Below are 20,231 nucleotides of genomic sequence, written 5' to 3' on the forward strand. Positions count from 1 at the left end.
AGAGGGAGGACAGTCTATTTGGAGAAGCATTTAGAGGGCAGAGAAGCATGTGCTTTCCAGACAGACATGAGCTGGAACACTGCTCTACCATTTATCAGCTTCAATCATTCTCTTACCAGGGATTATGACGATTAAATACAATGATATATGTAAAGCCCAGGACCTGGTTCATGAGAACTCAATAGGTAGTAGGACTATATTTGGAGAAATGATTTAGCTGTGAGCCAGGGTGGATTGTTTAACTCTCAACTGCTCCACAATTTGCCTGTTGCCATACGTTTCTACTGTCACCTTTAAATAGGAAGGCTTCCTGTGCTACTTTACTATCTCCACTCACAATCTGTGATAAAAAGTTTAATGCTATAAACATCAGCTGAACGATCTAATGAGAAGCGTCTATGGTTTATCTTTAGAATTTAAGGGCCCAGACCCATTTAATTTTTCCATAATCATATGTAGAACAATGACTTATGAACCTATTCTAATCCATTTCTAAATCTACTTTATTTTAGTTTCTTAGGGAAAAAACAGGAATTTAATTAGTTTTTATGCAACATATATCAAAGCAATTAATATTTCTCAGTTTCAGAAATGTAGTATCATAAAGAATCAAGATGTGATGGATGTATTTCATCTGGAGAATAGAGATCAAGAAATCTGACCTGTTGCAGAGAGTATTTTCTGGGTGGTAGTATTTGAACTTACCTTAATTTGCTCCATAAGGATTGCATTAGTTGCTTCTGTTTCCCGAAGCAGACCGTTTAAGTGATCAGCACTTTTTGTGGTAGAACTGAGCTTTTGAACCAATTCTTCTTTGGTAAGTTCAGCATGCCATAGAGGAGGCTCTGCAAGATGTTGTTCAAATACTTAATTTTCAAAATTAGAGATTACAGATGAAGATTCTAAGTAAGAAATATATCTAAGCATAGATATCTTATTCTGCAATGTAACTCAGGTCCACTCTCTGCCATTCTTCTACTCAACATATCTCAATCAAAAGGTTGTCAAACCCACACAAATAGGGCAGAATCTCTGTTGTAAAGCATGTAATCTAATAGAATTCAAGCTCTATAAGCCCCAATTCTAGAATTTGTTTGTTCTGTTTCTAGATTGTTCTATCAGTTTTCCTACTCACACTCCTCTATGTTCTAAGAGTTTATGTCATTTACTTACAAACAAGGGGAGTAATAACATTTGCCAATCATTTATATTACGGATGCTCGTAAGAATTTTGTATGAGGGATGCCTGGGTGGCTCAGATGTTGAGTGTCTGTCTGCTTTTGGCTCAGGGCGTGATCCTGGAGTCCTGGATCGAGTCCCACATTGGACTCCCCACATGGAACCTGCTTCTCCCTCTGCCTGTGTCTCTGCCTCTCTCTCTGTGTCTCATGAATAAATAAAATCTTAAAAAAAAAAAAAAGGATTTTTGTATGAGGTGGGTAAGGATTATTATTCAAATTCTGTAGACGAGAGAAAAGGCTCAGAGTTGACAAATAATTTTGGCAAAAATCACAAAGCCATATGTGATTCTGGAGCCCACTCATGGTACCTCCATGTCATCAGTACTAATCCTGTCCGGCAGGATTGCAGTTTCCACCCACACCATGATTAGTGACCACAGCCACAAAAAGTCCTTACTCTAGATCCTGAAACTTCAGGAAGAGGGCAGAGACCCCCTGAATTATGAACATTCATGGCAGGTAAGACTAACGACTAACATAATATACTGAAGCTTTACTATATTTAATAAATTCAGCGCTAACACTTAACCCAGAGGAGTAAATGAAAGGTGTCAGCTTCTTAGAAGGGTGAGAGAATAGTTCATCCTACTTTTTGATACCACTAGGACTCCTGTCATCCATTTCTGGCTCAAGCTTGGCGCAGAACCAGCATGCTTTCTTTTTTTCTTTTCTTTTCTTTTCTTTTCCTTTCTTTTCCTTTCTTTCTTTCTTTCTTTCTTTCTTTCTTTCCTTCCTTCTTTCCTTCCTTCTTTCTTTTTCTTTTTCTTTCTTTCTTTCTTTCTTTCTTTCTTTCATCTATCATCTAATTAATTAATTAAAAAGATTTATTTATTTGACAGGGAGAATGTGAGGGAGCAAAGCAGTAGGAATGGTAGGCAAAGAGAGAGGGAGAAGCAGGCTCCCTGCAGAGCAGGGAGCCCAATGCAGGGCTCAATCTCAGGATCCTGATTTCATGACTTGAGCCAAAGGCAGAGATCAACCAGCTGAGCCACGGGACACCCTGCATTTTATTTTTAAAAATCCAACTGTTTCATTCTGTAGGAGAATTTTCCATGTAGGGTGGAACGCTGAAGAAATTTTCTTAGAGTAGCTCAAAGAAAGCATATATAACTTAGAGTTAGGATTTATTAGACAAGAAACAGAGCTAAGTAGGAAAAACATACCCAGTTTAGTTTCAGGAGAATTAAGCAGCTGCTCTAAAGACTGTGTGTGAGTGCCAGAGGAAGATACAGATTCCGTGTCAGTTGTCTCCATTCCTTCTCCCTCCTCCCGGGTTACAGCATACATGTCCAGAAGAGGCAGATCTGTGCTTCTCCTTTCTCGAAGGTTCTTTAAAGGCTGGTGAGAAGCAGCTGGGCCTATTAATTTTTTTTTTAAAGAAGTGTGAAATTGTTCAAAATCATGGACTCTCTGTATTCAGAGATACACAATGAAATTTAAGTCATCATAGAGATATCAAATGGTATGACAGGGAATCTAAATAACTAGAAGACAAAATAAATGGGATGCATAAAGAATTTTTAAGACTACCCTAAAAATTTAGTTATTAACTTTTAACTGTTTATGTCATTTCAACAAAATCTATAAATTATTTGCTACCATCTATATACTATAATAGAAGAGGGCTATACTGTTGCAAAATACTGGCAGAAATTCTAATACTAGACTCTATTTTTGAAGATTATGTATTGCAGAGAGCTGTGTCCTTTCTGACACAATATGCATGCTGAACTCTGCTGAGCACATGTTCTTGTTCTTCTCTACCTTATACCTTCACCTCTGCTGGTTCCTATCATTGCCCCCTCACATCTTCGGTGTTCAGCCAAGAAAAGCTTAGAACCCAGGGCAGGGAACTAATCTATTATACTCCCCCAGCCAGGCTTTCCTGCTTGCTGATAGTGAACACTTGCATGGAACTCCAAGATTTTTAAGGCATATTGCTTTATTAATCCTGAGAAACTTGAAGGTCAGAAATTAAATGACTTTGCCCAAGACATCATAGCAGGGGTAGGGACCAGAATTCTAACCGATATCTTTTAACTCCCAATTTCATTATTTTCCATTCCATGAAGTTGCCTCCTCATTTCTCTCAAACCTTAGCCTCCAGCTGCCTATGTTGAAGCACTTGCCAAGATTTCTGATATTGGGCCAATTGCTTATTCCACTGCTGATTCCTAGATCACAATCTTTGGTGTGACTATGTTTCTTCCTTTGGTGACTTTTGGCATAGGCTGAATTTCTTACAGCTGGCTTTGGACCCTGATGAATGACCCATCACTGCCAATGTCCTAGTGACATTTTTCAAGCTAAGTGATATTAAGCATAAAGTTGATACTTAATGCTAAAATGTAGTAATAAGTAGCCTCATCTTGGCTGGCATATTCCCATCTCTTTCAGGGAGCAGAATAGAAGAGATAGGTGCAGCTGAACTAAATCTCCAACTAAGAAATATTAAAGGGAAGAAGCTGTATTAACCAATCAATCCTAAAATTCAGTAGGACTTGGGTGTTTCTAAGCTTCTCACTCTAATACTCCTAAGTACAAAATAGATATATTTGATGACCAACAATGGAGAACACCAAACAGATTCAGTGAATACTGGAATTTGGACACATGTGACGAGACTGCAGAGAACGTCTGAGTCAGAGAACAGGAAATAGCGTTACATGGAGGGTAATAGATACATGAATATCAGTACTGTAAGAGGTGATATAGGCTGCTCTATGTATAATCAAAAAGGGTTCAAATGGTTCAAATATCTTTTCAGCAAGCAAATCCAAAATTCATTAATCACAGAATTGGCACTGATTGTCACCTAGTAAATTTTCTTTTTTCTTATGAATTTGTGAAGAATATATTTAAATGACATAACTATGCGAGAACACAAACGACTGAGGTTCTCATACACATACACATACTTCTTGTGGCTGGTTCACTCTTAAGCTGGAAAAGCTGAGCTTCCACCTTGGAGAGCTGCTGCTGTAAGGTTTCCATTGTCTTTCTGTGCTCTTCCTGCAAATGGCGTACTTGATCGCGGAAGCGGCTGTGAAGGACCTCGTTCTGGGACGTCAGTTGACTCACAGTCTGTGCATGTTCAGACTTCAGCGTCATATTCTCTGATTGTATTGAACACAACCTGAAGGATGAGAGGAACTTATTTCATAGGAAATCTTTCAATCTGACATGCTGACTCAGCTTTTCTCAGCTGGGTTCTACTTGATAATTAGCCTTGAGACATCTACTAAATGTATGAATTAACTGCTAAGCATACAAAATGGTACAAGTTGTGTTAACCATCGGGGGATTGGCTGTCATCTAGTTCAAATCATCTCTGTGTTCTGTAGTTCCAATCAGGAGCCTTGGTTGAGTAACTGCTACAATGGTTCAGATGAGAACTTCCTTCATTACTTATCAAAAAATAGGGCTGAATTTAGAGCAATGTATAATTATACTTTAAATTAGTCTCCTTTTCAGGTTATCTTATGTGGGAGCTCATATAAACACAGGATTACTGTATTTTTTATTACCTTGAAAACAAGAAAAAAAATTACTTTCTTTTGATTCATAAATAAAGCCTTAAGGAAAGCCTTAAAGAAAGTTTTCTGAATAACTTTTGAGCCAATTAACATAAAACTCTGAAACACAAAGGCTTGGTTTACCACAGCTGTTTTCGAATCTCACTGTGCACCAGAATCATTGGATCCCTTGTTTTGTTTTGTTTTTTAATTTTTTATTTATTTATGATAGTCACACACACACAGAGAGAGAGAGAGAGAGAGAGAGAGAGAGAGAGAGGCAGAGACATAGGCAGAGGGAGAAGCAGGCTCCATGCACCGGGAGCCCGACGTGGGATTCGATCCCAGGTCTCCAGGATCGCGCCCTGGGCCAAAGGCAGGCGCCAAACCACTGTGCCACCCAGGGATCCCCCATTGGATACCTTGTTAAAAATACAGACATTAAAAAAAAAAAAAAATACAGACATTTAGTTTTCATCCCAGAGCCACTGAATCAGAATGTCCAAAGGAGGTCCTAGAAATCACCTACTTTTAGCAGTTCTCTATGCGATTTTTAGCCTGGTGTTAGCCAAAGCAACTATAATTTGGGAACCACTATTTTTAATGGTTCAATTGTAGTCTTGATGTTTTATGTTTGGCTTTGGTAAAAAAAAAAAAAAAAAAAGAAAAAAGTTTTCTTTTTAAGCCAGGGAGCCACAGTACAAGTACTCTCATAAAAATTCAAACAATATGGAACCAATTATAGAAAAAATTGAGAGCCCTCTTATTCACTCCCACCCCCTGTAGTGTAAAACTCCCAGCTCTAGGAACAAACATTGTTAGTGGTTTAGCAAGTAGCATTCCAAGATCTTTTTTCGTATGTACAAATATGAACACCATATAAGGTTTTAAAACAAGATTTAGTGGCTAAAGGGTGATATATAATAAAAACACTGTATGTTTCAGAAAAGGTTTCTTAAGTGCCAAGTTCATACTGATCAAGGAGTTCAGAAAATGCTAGTGTATATGTTATCCCTCAAATCTGCATTTTTCTATGAGCATTTTTTTTCTCTCTCTCTTTTTTTTCTTAAGATTTTATTTATCCATGAGAGACACAGAGACACAGGCAGAGGGAGAAGCAGGATGCCCGAACTTGATCCCAGGACCCTAGGCTCATGCCCTGGGCTGAAGGCAGATGCTTAACTGCTGAACCACCCAGGTGTCCCTTGAGCATTTTGTTCAAACACTACTACGAAAATAAAGGAAGAACTATCAGCAGTCACAACAGCAATTTTCTAAGGAAGATAATGGTTACATTATAGAGATAGGGGAAGGTTGGTAGTTTGCAGGGGTCTCAGTGACACATTTGACTTTATCTACTTAAGAGCTAGAAGCTTGACCCCCAACCTGGACCTGGAATGACTATGCTGATGGAAGTTTACTACCTGTCTCAGCTGTTACTGGGGTGTTTATATAGCTGGATCCTCTGGACAATGTAGGTATTAGCTGGTTAGCCTAATTATTCCTCTTGAGCCATTTTTACAATCTCATACAGAGAAAGTATGAATATTAAGATGTTTTAAAAAGAAAAGAATTTCTAAAGATAAGGCTATTTCTTCATATTGGGGCATAGACAGTAACAGCATTATTCTTAATACTTCTGAAAAAGAGGGATAAGACTTCTAAAGATATCTCTAAATACTATTAAGTTTCTAGCACTTAGAGGAACGACTGGCACATAGTAGGTGCCAAAAAAATAGTTACTGAACTATAGAGGCAACACTTGCACTTTATTCATGTTAGCAATATAATTTGCAGTAACTTTTCTAGAATAAAGAATAAATGTGGGAAATTTCTGATGTAAACAGCAAGCATCACTGTATTTCAACTAATCTTCCAATGAAACCTGGGGATAGGTAGCTAGAAAATTGGTAGATCTTCCCTGAAACTTCTGATTCACATGATTAACATATATAAATTATGTTATTAAAAGATTAGAAAGTCAAAATGAAGCTTTCAAGATTACCATAGATTAGGTATGTATTAAAAGCATACCTGAGATATGTGAAATATTCCAACAGCCTTGATGCTCAATGAAGAGCTCTTTTCCTCAGTTTAAGGTACAACAGCTATTACCACTCAATTTCTTTATTACAGGAATTCAAAGTTCCTTGTTCACAATAATCTACTCCTCCTGCCAACACCACTGAGGTCTATTTAGAGTACTGATTAACAAAGGGTAATAATATGACAAGTTGAAGACAGTTGCAAAGGTAAGCTCCATATTCTTGTTCAGTTAGCAGCTGTCTGAATGCTTTCCTCTAGAGAAAAAGAAAAATGCTTGTAATTTGACACTTGAGTTGAAAAGTGGATTTTTTAAAGAAACATTCTGGCCATGAAGACCAAAGGAAAAACAGATTGCTGGATGAACAGATAAAATTAACTGTTCTTAAAAAAGTGAAGGTTAAAACCAATCAAAAGGGGCTTTAAGGTAGAAAAACAAAGTTACCAAGCCTCTAAAAATATCTATTTCTTCTTTCTTTTTAAAAGATTTTATCTATATATTTTTGAGAATAAGAGAGAGAGAGAGAGAGAGAGAGAACACATGCACAAGCAAGAGGTGGGCAGAAATAGAAAATAGAGGCAGAGTCTAGAGAATCCCATAGGCTCAATCTCATGACCTGAGCCGAAATCAAGAGTTGGATGCTTAAATGACCGAGGCACCCAGGTGCCCCTAGAAATATCTATTCCTTATTTTCAATTTGTATTTATCACAAGGAGCAACTCATTAGGAGTTCCAACCAAGAAAAACTTTGCTGCTCAGCACAAACACAGTTAGTACTGCTCGCAACCTTACTTTTCCCGGAGTTCTGCCTCTTTGGACACGGTTTCCTGCAGCATCTTGTTATGCCTTTCTAGCAGAGTATCATGTTCAGACTGTAATGTCTGAAGTTCAGATACACTGATCTGTAAGTTATTTTGGGTGTCCTGTAATTTGATTTTCAGTTGATCAATCAGCATTTCCAGGTGTTCTCTAAAAGAGAAACAGTTTTACAAAAAGTTTTAAAAGAGGTAAACCTGATTTTGTGGTTTGAAATACATTTTATTTTAATCATTTCATCTTTTAATGTCATACACTTGCCATTATTATAGACAATTCTAGTGGAAATCTAGTAATTGGAAGAATTCAGAGACCAGGGATAAGTATAATACAGAAGACCTTATCGTCAGATTTTATATCTTAGCCACTGCAGATTTTCAAAAAAATCTCCGAACTTGTAAATTTCATACTCAAACGGAGAAGAGACTATTAAGTGCATCAAAATAGCCTATTTTGTTATAGTGTTATGCTTTTAGTTAACATAAAAAAAATCACAGTTCTAAGCTAACCATTATGAGAATGGTATGAACAACAGAATGTCTCAACTGATTCAATAGTTTTTTTTTTTAGAAAAAAGTATACATATAAGGAAATAGAAGGAATGCAAAAACATTTACATTAAAATAATTTGAATCCAAAATTCCAGCATGATAAAAAAGGCTCTTGTCAATACTGACATTTTCATATTAAAGGCTTCAATATTCAATTTCTGCTTTGAAATTTGAAGGTGAGCTAACAGACAAAATATCTCATTTGTCAGTCTACAGTTCCCATATTTAACATACTTAAATAAAAAGTAACACAAGTATAAACATACAAATATTGCAGGATATTTAGTCCTACTTAGAACAGTAAGAGGTAGATGTAAAATTACTTTGAATACCGAACCTAAAACAAAACACACAGGCTATAGAATGCCCCATTTCATATTCCTAGTATATTTTTGAATAATTTACAAAAATGATCTGTATGCTAGTTTTAAAGATGCACTAAATAATATACTACTGAAACAAATAATTGAGATGACAAATTTAAGAAGAAACATTTAATTCTAGGCTAGAATTTAGTATTGAATTTAAAACTTTTTGAAAGACATAAAATGTTTTAAAGCAATTCTATTTAGCCTAATTAATGGTGGGTATAACAAGGAAGCATTTTTATTCTATTTCTAAATTTTCAAAATTGGAAAAACTAATCATAATGTAACTTTAATGTCTGTATTTCTACTCTGACCAGTTCCTGCTACAACAAGATGACACTACTTAGCCTATCTCCTGGTTTTACTGCTTCAATCACGCAGTCTTATGAGTTTGTAACCTTCACAGTGATGCTTCCCTGTTGCTACCTGGAGATAGAGTGAAGTAAAAAAAACTCTGCTCTCATTATACGTAAAATTCCACAAATTGAATCAAAGCAGAATTTACAACCTACTTGATGGAAAGGGGGAAACCCTGCATGTTCATTTTAATTTAGACTTTACCTTTCTTGTTTAGCTCCCTCGGTTTCAGTCTGAGACACAGATTTATTTTTCTGTTGTTTCAGAACATTGTGAACTCGGACTTTGTAGCTCTCAAATTCAGAGGTTATAGCAGCTTGTTCTGCCTATGACATTCAAAAGAGAGAGAATTTTTCTACTGCATTCTATTGTAACATAATCCTATTTCCTTTTAATGACTTAAGATGAAACATGTTTTAGAAAATGAGTAAAATAACTGACACCCTTTAGCCCCTTCATAAACTTCCCCTAAAAATGTGCTTCGTTAGGCCTTACATCTTTTTAAAAGCCTTTAAAGATAGAATTTTGGTTGACAAGAGATGCTTCTACCATGTTTTCCTTCCTGGTGGATTCAATGAGTACCCATAAATTCTGTAAAGGCATATTTGCCTTTGGAATCTTAAAAGATTTTCACTTATAAGATTTCCTCTTTTCATAAATATAAGAAAAATAAATTCAAAGAAATTAAGCCTCTTAAACTTCAGATTTCCAAAGAGAGTGGGAAAAGTGGAATTCTAGATCTTCCACTTTCCTAATGTGATCTTCTGTGACCCTTCTGCCAAACTGGCTAATTATCAGAGCTGCACCTCTCACAAAGCTACCGTATTAGGTCTGCTTTGCATGCTGAAGAAAGTAGGCCCTCACAGCCATTTTATCAGAATATTAATTTATAATCATTTGGCCCTCAGAAAGAACTGTACACGTTTTAAATTATAAAATTAAGAGAAAATAACTCTTACACAGAAATTGCAAAACAAGGTGAAAACGGAAACAATGTGTCTTCCATTTCAGTCTTCCATTTTAACAACAACAACAAAAAAGGTTATGCAAGTGACAGGATTAGGATGGGGTTAGAGGTAGGGACAGATGAGCTACACTAAGAATTCATCTAATAAGTGATCTTTTAAACTAAAGCAAATCCTAAAAGGTGAGACCACACCCCTCATGTGAACTGCTTAGGTGATGATAACACCTGTTCACTGCTTCTGTGTGAAGCATGTACCTTGGCAGCATGGCACTCTTCTTGAAGTGCTGTCACTTTTTGCTGGTAAGCGCTCAGTGTGCGCTGGTGCTGGTCTGCCGAGGTCTTCAGGTGTTCGTGAACTTTGTGCTTCTCAGAGGTTATTTCAGCTAGCTGAATCTGGGGCAAAACCTTTCAGTTAAGCTCTAGTAAATTGGATCTTCATGGTTAAACAGATTTTCTTTAAAAATAAACTTGAGTTTGTATTTCTATATATATATATAAGCGATAATTAGATAGAATTAAAACTATTATTGAAAGAATAGAGACAATATAATAGTATATTTTCCCAATAAATTATTTCAGTTTTCCTTAAATCAAAATTAGTCATAAGTGATAATAAAAAAAATCCAGACTATTTGTTATAGTTCAATGTCTAATTGAATATATTAAGACATTATATATAAATTGGATATTAAAAAATATAAATAATGTAAATATACATGTAACATGTATACAACATAAGTATATAGAACCATTTTTATTCTTGTGACTGCACTATCATTTTGAAAGCTCTGATGCAGGTCTGAGGCCATGCACTATTCTTAGTGCATTAAGGATTTTCAAACACATGAAGAGAATCTAGCTTAAGCTAAATGGGATACTCCAGTTATATGCCATATTTGGCTTACTGCTTTTACTTTTTAAATGAAGGATATTTAGGAGAAAGAAATGTGTGTATAAAAATATGTACATATAGGGACACCTGGGTGGCTCAGTGGTTGATTGTTTGCCTTTGGCTCAGGGCATGATCTTGGAGCCCCAGGATGGAGTCCCACAATGGGCTCCCCACAGGGAGCCTGCTTCTCTCCCTCTGCCTATGTCTCTGCCTCTCTCTATCATGAATAAATAAATAAATAAATCTTAAAAAAAAAAAAAAAAAGTACATATAGGTATTTGGGAAAATTCCCCCATAGTACCTTAGTTCTACATGGACAGTTTTTGGTAAATCCTAAAAAGCAATAAGACTCTTACTTTATAGACTTCTACTTGCTGCTGGCTTGCCTCCAGTTCACCCTTCAAAGATGCTTGAAGTATTAAGTGATCAGTTTCCTACAGAATAAGAAACATGATTAAATTTGAAAAGTGATTCAAAAATACATAAATTGAAATATGAAACTGGGAAATTAACATACTGCTTGCTTTGAATCTGCCAGTTCTTTTTTGGTTTTCACAAGCAACTGCTTGATTTTGGTGTTTTTTTCCTCATACTGTTGCACTGAAGATTGTAGTGAAGCTAGCAAAGGAAATAATTTCAGAACAGATTAAATAATGTTTTTTTAAGATTTATTTACTTTCGAGAGAGAAAGAGCATGGGGGGAGGGGCAGAGAGAGCGAGAGAATCTCAAAGCAGACTCTGTGCTGACCACAGAGCTCCATGTGGGGCTTGATCTCATGACCCTGAGGTCATGACTTGAGCCGAAACCAAGAGTTGGCCGTTCAACTGACTGCACCACCCAAGTACCCCAAATAATTTTTATAAATGAATTTAAGTAAATGAATGATTAAGTCTTTTCTTTGCATTTACCTATCTTTAAAAAGAAGCTTGTCTTAAAAAAATAAAAGAAAAAAATAAAAATAAACTTGTCTTAGATTTTTATTATGGAATGTTTCAAACATACACAACAGCAGTGACAACTACTGTATCCATCACTCAGCTTTTTTTTTTTTTCCATCACTCAGCTTTACCAATCACTGATACATGGCCAATCTTACAACACAGAACAGGAATCTGTCCCACAGGCTAAAATCTGGCTACTGCCTGTTTGTAAAGAGTTTTGTTAGAACACAATCAAGCTTATTTATTTACATTTGTTCATAGCTGCTTCAGTGCAACAATGATAGTTTTGACTAATGGTGTTGGAGACTATAAAATGGCCTGCAAGGCCTAAAATATTTACTGCCTGGCCCTTGATGGAAAGAGTTCGTTAACTCCTAACCCATATCCTTACCTATTCCTTGTACCCTCTTTGGTTTTGGTTTGTCTGTTTTTGGTTCTTCGTAAGAAATCCATTTGTCTGTACATGTTTCAGTATATATCTTTAAATAAAGTTATATACTTAGTGTGTATCTAAAAGATAAATACTTTTATGAAGTATCTAAAAAAAAAAAAAACGTACCTCAAATGTGGTGCCATATATTTCCAATTCTATCACCACAGAGGCACATACCTGTTGTTTTTCTGATACTAATTGTTTTGTAGAATGGGACTGTCAGTGATTGTTCACTAAGGAACATATTGAAACATGATAAAAATAAAAAACTTTTATGCTAAAGGAGGTTAGAAATGAGTGGATTTACTGTCTAGATCCCAGGTACCCAAATACAACCAGCAAGCAGGCCAAATCTGGTCACAGCCTGTTATGAAGGAAACAAAGAATATAAGATAGAGACCATGTAGCCTGTGAAGCCATGGAGAATGACTTCCTGGTCCTTTAAGAAAAGTGCTTAATACCTGGTCTAGGCCAGTTACACGGGCACCATGTAATTGTGTTACTAAAATATCTTATAAGCAATGATTAACTTTATAGAGTTAAATCCACATATCCAGATCCTATTACTTGGTAAACATGAACAGGTATACTGTAAGAATATATCTTAACTATGCCTTTTTATGATAAGTCTAATTTAGTTATTTCCTGGCAACTATTTGCTTGGCTATAAAAAGCATTTTATAAAGCACAAATTACATACAAAACCTTTGTTAAGTGCCCCAGGAATTGTGATTAGACACAGTTAGTTCCTGAGCTCAAAGAATAAAAATGAAATGGGGGGATAACATTTCACATAACATAATGCACAATACAAACATTACAAAAGAAATACAAAAGGCTTTGGGGCTCATAGGCGCTAAAGGTTATACAAAGTTTGCAAAGGAAACTTAGAACAGGAGACATTTAAGATTAGGAAGGACTCCAAAGGGTGGGCATGAGAGTGGGAGGGCTAGGACATGAAAAGAGATTTCCTTGAGAGATGAGATCTATAGTTACAGAAAGGCACAAATCATGTCTCAGGAAAAATGAGTAGTCTTTTCTGTGAGAGAGTAATGAGAATTAACTTGGAAAGTCAGATTGGGGCCAGTTGGTGGGGTTTCATATTAAGATGTGTGTTGCTAATTTATTAGGCAATCTTTTTTTTATGCACAGAACACTGTCCAGATGCTTTCTTATCTTTTCCCTACTCTACTGCAACTCCTGAGCTCAGCCTTCTAAGACCTTTGCTGCCATGAGTCTCGTGACTTTTGACAGATTCTACACCATTCTGATATGCTGATCTGATATGCTGGCAGACCAATCTTCCCCCATTGTCTTCAAGAAGAGCCTAAAGATATTGTGGTATTCAGGCACTCCACAAACTAGATAAAATATGTCTTCCTAATTACACCTCGCTTCTCCTTAACAGGTCAAGCTTTTCACTGCAACTCCTCAAGACTTCCAAAATTACACCATTGTTACTTTTAATTTTGTTTATTCCATCGCTGTAGAAAGTAATACCCTTTCAGTCTACAGAATCTCTCTCCCCTCTGAACTCTTAAAGAGCACTCACTGCTTATACCACTCATTTCTGTACTTATAGGTGAGAAGTGGGTGTCCTTAAACAAAGCATATCTTTTTAGTTTTTCCAGGGTATCAAGCTTCTCTTTCAGCTTAATAATAAAAAATATACACATTCACTAATTCACAAACCCAAATGTATGCATTGCAGGATACAATCTAGAGCTCTGCTCTTCAATTTACACCAGGAACACAGCTGGAAAATATGGTTGTGCATAATGAAAGATCTACACCTAGTGAATTGTCTGGAAACTCTACAATTGTTCAATTATCTGAGTATTCTACATTTTTCCCCTGGATGCAGGTAGATCATCAGAACTATGCATCCATGGCTTCAATGCTTTATTAATTCATGGAAATTACCTTTATTGAGCTGTGATTTGGCTACAACCTGAATGAAATATACATTATGAAATAGTCGAGGGAGATTTGCTACTTTATTTGTTGTGGGAATGCCACTGAGAATACAAATCCAGATTATCAGTGGTTTCTGTTAAAATTAAATATAAAATGGATACTGGGTTTGAAAATTTCCTGAGCAGATAAAATAATTTAAGTCACAAAAGTGAAACTTAATTTAGCTTACTCTGCAAAATAAGTGAACTTGTCATCTAAAAATCCCCACTGTAATATCGAATCATTATAAAGGTTACATTTACTCATTTCACTTTATAAGCCATCCTGGGCTATCAGTCTTCAAATCTGAAAATTCCAAGTTCATGGCCTAACAGATTCTTATTTAATATTATTTATTGATTTGGTGGTTTTAATTTTGCTATTTCTGGGTGTTTCACATTCCTAAAGGTAGCATTAATTTCAAAAATCACATACGAGACTTTTGAAAACACAGATTTCAAGGCCCCACCCCTTAAGATTCTGATTCTTTATATTTGTGCCTGGGCTTTCCAAAAAGCTCTCTGGATATTCAAGTTAGGTCTGGGACCATTGTTCCACATGACAGTGTTCCTTTATAAAAATGCCTTTAAAAAAAAAACTTCTCTCACACATCTTAGTATCAGGAAAAGCTGTGTTGCTAACAAGAATCACATTTATTCTAATATTGTGGCTACCATAAACTTTGTAACTGGTAATATTTCTGTCTTTGAATGGTTTCTGGGAAGCTAAAAGTCAATTTATGGAGACCTTAGTGGTAGCAAAAGCATACAAAATGTATACTTTATGTCTTGATCTTATATCTGACTTCACTGTATAGTCCTACACCTCAACATTTCCTTTTATCACATTTCCTCATTTATATATCTAAAATCGTGTACAGTAGTATCTTTGCAGCCACCTTAAATTATTTTATGGAACTTCAGCTTCTCACCATGAGGGAATAACATGACCTAGATATACCTTCTGCTGTAAACAATTAGGAAACTGAACAATATGGAAATTCCTGAAACCGAGCTATGACCTCTGAGAAAGGATAAATAAGGTGACCTTTATTACAGTCCTAGCTTTCTGTCTGGAGGCAATTTCTAGACTGTGGAATAGGAGGGGCATCTCCATTACAAACATAATGAAGAGGTAAATGAAATACAAGAACAAAAAAAAAAAATACAAATGGAATTTCTAGGGATGAAAATATATCTAAAATGAAAATATTATTGGGTGATATTTAATTATAACATATTAGACCTTGAAGATAAGAGAATTTAAAGACTAATAATTATATATCATTAAATCAATTTTAATAAAAGTGAGAAAAGAAGAGAAATGAAGAAAAACAGAGTATCACTAACCTATGAGATTATATCAAGTGGTCTAATGTATGTAATTGGAGTCCTAGGGAAAAAAAGGGAGGAAGATTTAGACAAAAAGAAGTAAATAATGGCCAAAAATATGACAAATGAAGAAAACTAGAAAAACTACATACAACAAAGAAGCTCAACAAAACACAAGCAGAATATAAACAAGAAATAAAGACACACCAAGGCATATCACAAAATTCTATACTCAGCAAAATTATCTTAAAAAAAAAAGATTTTATTTACTCACTTTAGAGCGAGAGAGAAAGAGAGAGAATACACATGCAGGGACGGGCAGGAGGAGAGAGACAGAGAAAGAATCTGAAGCAGATTCTGCAGTGAGCACAGAGCCCAGTGCAGGGCTCCATTCCACAACCACGAGATCATGACCTGAGGTGAAACCAAGAACTGGATGCTCTCTTGACTGAGCCACCTGGATGCTCCCCAGCAGAACTATCTTTCAAAAATGAAGATTTTTTTTTCAGGCAAACAAAACATGACCGAATTCAATGCCAATAGCCTGCATTGTTAAAGGAAGTTCTTCAGGCAAAAGGAAAGTCAGTATTTGATGAAATCCAGATATACATGATGGAATGAAGAGCACTAGAAATGGTAGACATGTGGGTAAATATATGAAATAAAATTCTCTAGTTTTTCATTTCTTTAAAACAGGAATTGGAAAACATTTTAAATGGTGAGATAACAAATATTATAGGTTTGTAGGTGATACAGTCTGTTACAACTACTCAGTTGTTGTGTAGCCCGAAAGCAGCCACAGATGATACACACAAATGGACATAGCTGTGTTTCAATAAAACGTTCAGATAACAGGCAGCTACTGTGGGCCATGGTTTGCTGATCTCTCCTTAATAGATAGCTATTTTCAAACAAAGATAACACAATTATTGTCTGTAACACATGGAGAAGTAAAATGTATGACAAAAATAGCACAAAGGGCAAAAGGAGTAAATAATCTATATGAAGTGGTATAATTTACTTAAAAGTAATCCGTAATAAGTTCACAACACATACTATTAACCCTAGAGCACCCACTAAGAACTAACAAAGAGGGGGAAGCCTGGGTGGGCTTCAGAGGTTGAGCATCTGCCTTTGGCTCAGGGTGCAATCTCAGGGTCTGGGGATGGAGTCCCACATCGGTCTCCCTGGGAGGAGTCTGCTTCTCCTCCACTGCTTATGTCTCTGCCTCTCACTGTGTGTCTTTCATGAATAAATAAACACAATCTTTAAAAACAACAACAACAAAAAACGAACTAACAAAGACAAGCTAATAAAGGAGTTAAAATGGAACCATATAAATTACTCAGTTCAAAAGAAGGCAGAAAAAGAGGAAAAAGGAAACATATTACAAAACAAGTAGAAACAATCAACAAGGGCAGCCCAGGTGGCCCAGCGGTATAGCACCGCCTTCAGCCCAGGGCGTGATCCTGGAGATCCAGGATCAAGTCCCATGTTGGGCGCCATGCATGGAGCCTGCTTCTTCCTCTGCCTGTGTCTCTGCCTCTCTCTCTCTCTCTCTCTCTCTCTCTCTCTATGTCTCTCATGAATAAATAAATAAAATCTTAAAAAACAACAGTCAACAAGGTAGTAGGTTTAAACCTAATCATATAAATAATTATGTTAAAAATAAATAACTTACACATTCTATTTAAACAGCAGAGGCTATCAGATTGGAGAGCATTGGAAGAGTCAACTACGTGCTATCTAAAAGAAACACTTTAGAGACTTTGGTCGACAGCTAAAGGATGGGAAAAGACATGTCATGTAAACAAGAAACAAAAGAAAGCTGGAGTGGTTATATTAATACCAAAGTGGACTTTAGAAAAGAAATACCACCAGTAATAAAAAAAAAAATACATTTCACAATAATAGAGAAATTCAGTTACCAGGAGCAAGTATCGATTCTAAATGTATATGGAGTTAATTCCAGAGTTTCTAAATATATGAAGCCAAAACCGACATGTGAAAAGAGAAAGAAACCCACGGTTATGTTCAGGAAATTCAACATATCTCTCTCAGTATTTGGTAGAGCAGTAGTCAGAACATCATTAAAAATATAGAAAACCTAAACTGTCACCTGACCTGATTTAACTGACATTAGTTAGAACATGCTATCCAATAACTAATATAGTTGAACACATTGTTTTCAAGTGCCTAAGGAGAATTCGCCAAAAGAGATCTTATTCTGGGCCATTAAACAAAACTCAATAGGCTTAGAAGAACTAAGGTCCTACAGAATATGTTCTCTAACTACAAAGGAATTCAGTAAGAAATCGTTAACAGAAAGATGTGAAATTCCTTTAAATGAATAAAACAACAGACTTCTAAGTAACTCATGGGTCAAAGAAGAAATCCAGAGGAAATTAAAAAATATTTTGAGCTAAATTAAACAAAAGTATAGCATACCAATTTAGGAGATGTGGCTGAAAGGGTGCCTACAGGCATATATATATATATATATATACATCTTTAGATGCTTAATGTTAGAAATTATTTTATGGAGAAAGTGGAACATAATCACCTTAAAAAAAGATTTCACTGATATTTAAATGATCCCACACTGCTTGACAACCAGCAAATTGTGGACAAGACCATTCTTTATCTTTGTATCACTCATGCAGCTTGTACTTAAATATTTAAGTAAATGAATGCATTATGCACCAATACGGACTGTACACATCTAAACAAAAAATAGTTTTACAATCTTCATCGTCCTTAAGAATATTTAGCATTGTGTGAAAGATCTGCTTGGCAGTGAAAGACTGGTGAAATGCACAAATAAGGTTGCTTCCCTGTATTGTTATGATGAAATTATTGTAAGTTAAAGTGAATTTTGTTTTACTCACTCATTTCTTCTTGCAGAGTTTCTTGTTTCTGCTTCTGAATTTTAATTTCTTGCTCCAAATCTTCTATCTTGCTGTTTTTATTTGCTAAATTTTGATTTAGTTCTTTCATCAAACGTTCATAATCAGCTATTTCCATATTCATCAATGTGGTTTGCTGGGCATCCTGCATATATCAGAAATAAAAGATCCACATAATAGTTTAATGTTATTTGTAAAATTGCTAATTGCATAACTATAAATTATGCCAAAGGAATAAACACATCCAATTATGCTTTTCTGTAATACAGAAAGTTTATACATATGAAAAAACTAGAAATTGGCACTTTCTATTTTGTAATTTTATAAAATATTTTCACTGAATTTCATCATAGTTTTCATTAACTACAATTGACAGTTCTACACATGGAGCTCTTATTTATAAAATGTTAATATTTAAACAGCTCTTACAATACTTTTCTTTTTAGCCTCATCTTTGAAAAAAGTAGAGAAAAATAAGCCAAAGATTCTAAATATGATATGAATTCTAACTTTTGACATTAATTAAATCTTCATGTGTCATATAACAATCCTGTACAAAAAAGGAAGTATCAAACCATTTGTGAGCCTATTCTTCTGAAAAGACAGCATTTACAAAAATGTTAAACTTTCCATTTTTTGAGTCCAACAATTTATACATGATTATGTTTATGCCTCAAAAACCTTGCTTTTGAAATTTTTCTTTTCTAAACTATCAGAATCGTTTAACACTATGAATATCGACTTCAGTTTGGAATTTGGGGTTTTATTTTTACCTTTCTAACCAGCTCTAATTCTTGCATGGTTTTCTGAAGCTGTTTCTTTTCTTTCTGAAGTTGTAGCTGAAGTTCTTCAAGTTCATTTATAGAACTGGCATGTTCCTGAAATTAAAAATATTGCCACCCCGCCCCCCAAACCAACATTAAAATGGTATTTTTAAGGGTCTATAAAATAAATCTAACATATTAAAGTACAAAAAGCTTGAAAATCTTTTAATATATAAAAAACATGCACCCCAAAAATCATAGCTGGGGATTCTCTAATTCATAGTTGACATACATCAAGGAATTAACTCTGTTGTATTCACAAATGCTACTCATTAGTTAAGTCTTTACTTCACTTAAATGATGTGATAAAAATATCACTATATAACATAAAGTAACCCCACAGGACTGTTTTTACCTTTATCTTCTGCTCTTTCTGAAGTTTTTCAGCTTCCAACTCTTTGTCTGCCACTGCTTTAGCTTTTTGGACTTCTAAAATCTGTACTTCTAATAACTTCACATTAGACTGTAGTGTCTCAATACGAGCTAAGAGATCTTCATTATCAGAATTTAATTTTTCACACTAGAATGACAAATGATTCATGACTGTAAACATGCAGAAAATATGTACAGGAGAAGAATAAAATGATGCATTGTAAGATTACTGGCACAGTATGAAAAATGAAGATTTCAAAAATAATTCCACACAATGTAAAATCAAAAATAAATTTAAAACACTATTACTGTTAAAATCAATTTAACATTACAAGATACCAGGAGCACTGGCAGAGGAAAAGGCAAAAAAAGAAACAAAAACAAAACCAAAACACCCCAGGAAGCTGAGAAGTAGAGCAATAGGTAAGACAGGATAGTTGTCAGTTGTTTTGTCATATTCTTCTCCCAACAATGGGAAAAAGAAAATGATACTAAGTTTTTATTAATTTTAATAAATCTAATTTTAATTTTTATGCAAAAATTTTGAAATTGAAATATACTTAATTACATTTTTCATGTTTGCATTTACTCAATTTAAAATTACCTGAAAGGTCCTTTCAAAAAAAAAAAAATTAAAAAAATAAAAATAAAAAAAAAGGTCCTTTCAACAAAGTGGGTGCAGAGGAACGAACCTGAACATAAGAAAATGCCATATA

The 20,231-nt window shown here is 35.1% G+C and overlaps 1 protein-coding gene across 2 annotated transcripts in view; it reads right to left on the reverse strand.

Annotated features, from left to right (window-relative positions):
- GCC2 (GRIP and coiled-coil domain containing 2) overlaps nt 1–20,231 on the reverse strand; it is a 54,147-nt gene that overhangs the window by 9,811 nt on the left and 24,105 nt on the right. For both annotated transcript variants that reach the window (XM_041755688.1, XM_041755687.1), the window contains 11 exons: nt 19,499–19,663; nt 19,093–19,197; nt 18,302–18,464; nt 11,269–11,369; nt 11,108–11,185; nt 10,115–10,252; nt 9,097–9,218; nt 7,593–7,769; nt 4,160–4,377; nt 2,405–2,599; nt 706–845 (listed from right to left, as the gene is read on the reverse strand). In XM_041755688.1, coding sequence (XP_041611622.1) covers nt 706–845; nt 2,405–2,599; nt 4,160–4,377; nt 7,593–7,769; nt 9,097–9,218; nt 10,115–10,252; nt 11,108–11,185; nt 11,269–11,369; nt 18,302–18,464; nt 19,093–19,197; nt 19,499–19,663 — 1,602 coding nt within the window. The remainder of the gene's footprint in view (nt 1–705; nt 846–2,404; nt 2,600–4,159; nt 4,378–7,592; nt 7,770–9,096; nt 9,219–10,114; nt 10,253–11,107; nt 11,186–11,268; nt 11,370–18,301; nt 18,465–19,092; nt 19,198–19,498; nt 19,664–20,231) is intronic.

Source organism: Vulpes lagopus, chromosome 5 (genome assembly GCF_018345385.1).
Source record: "Vulpes lagopus strain Blue_001 chromosome 5, ASM1834538v1, whole genome shotgun sequence".
Taxonomy (NCBI): Eukaryota; Metazoa; Chordata; class Mammalia; order Carnivora; family Canidae; genus Vulpes; species Vulpes lagopus.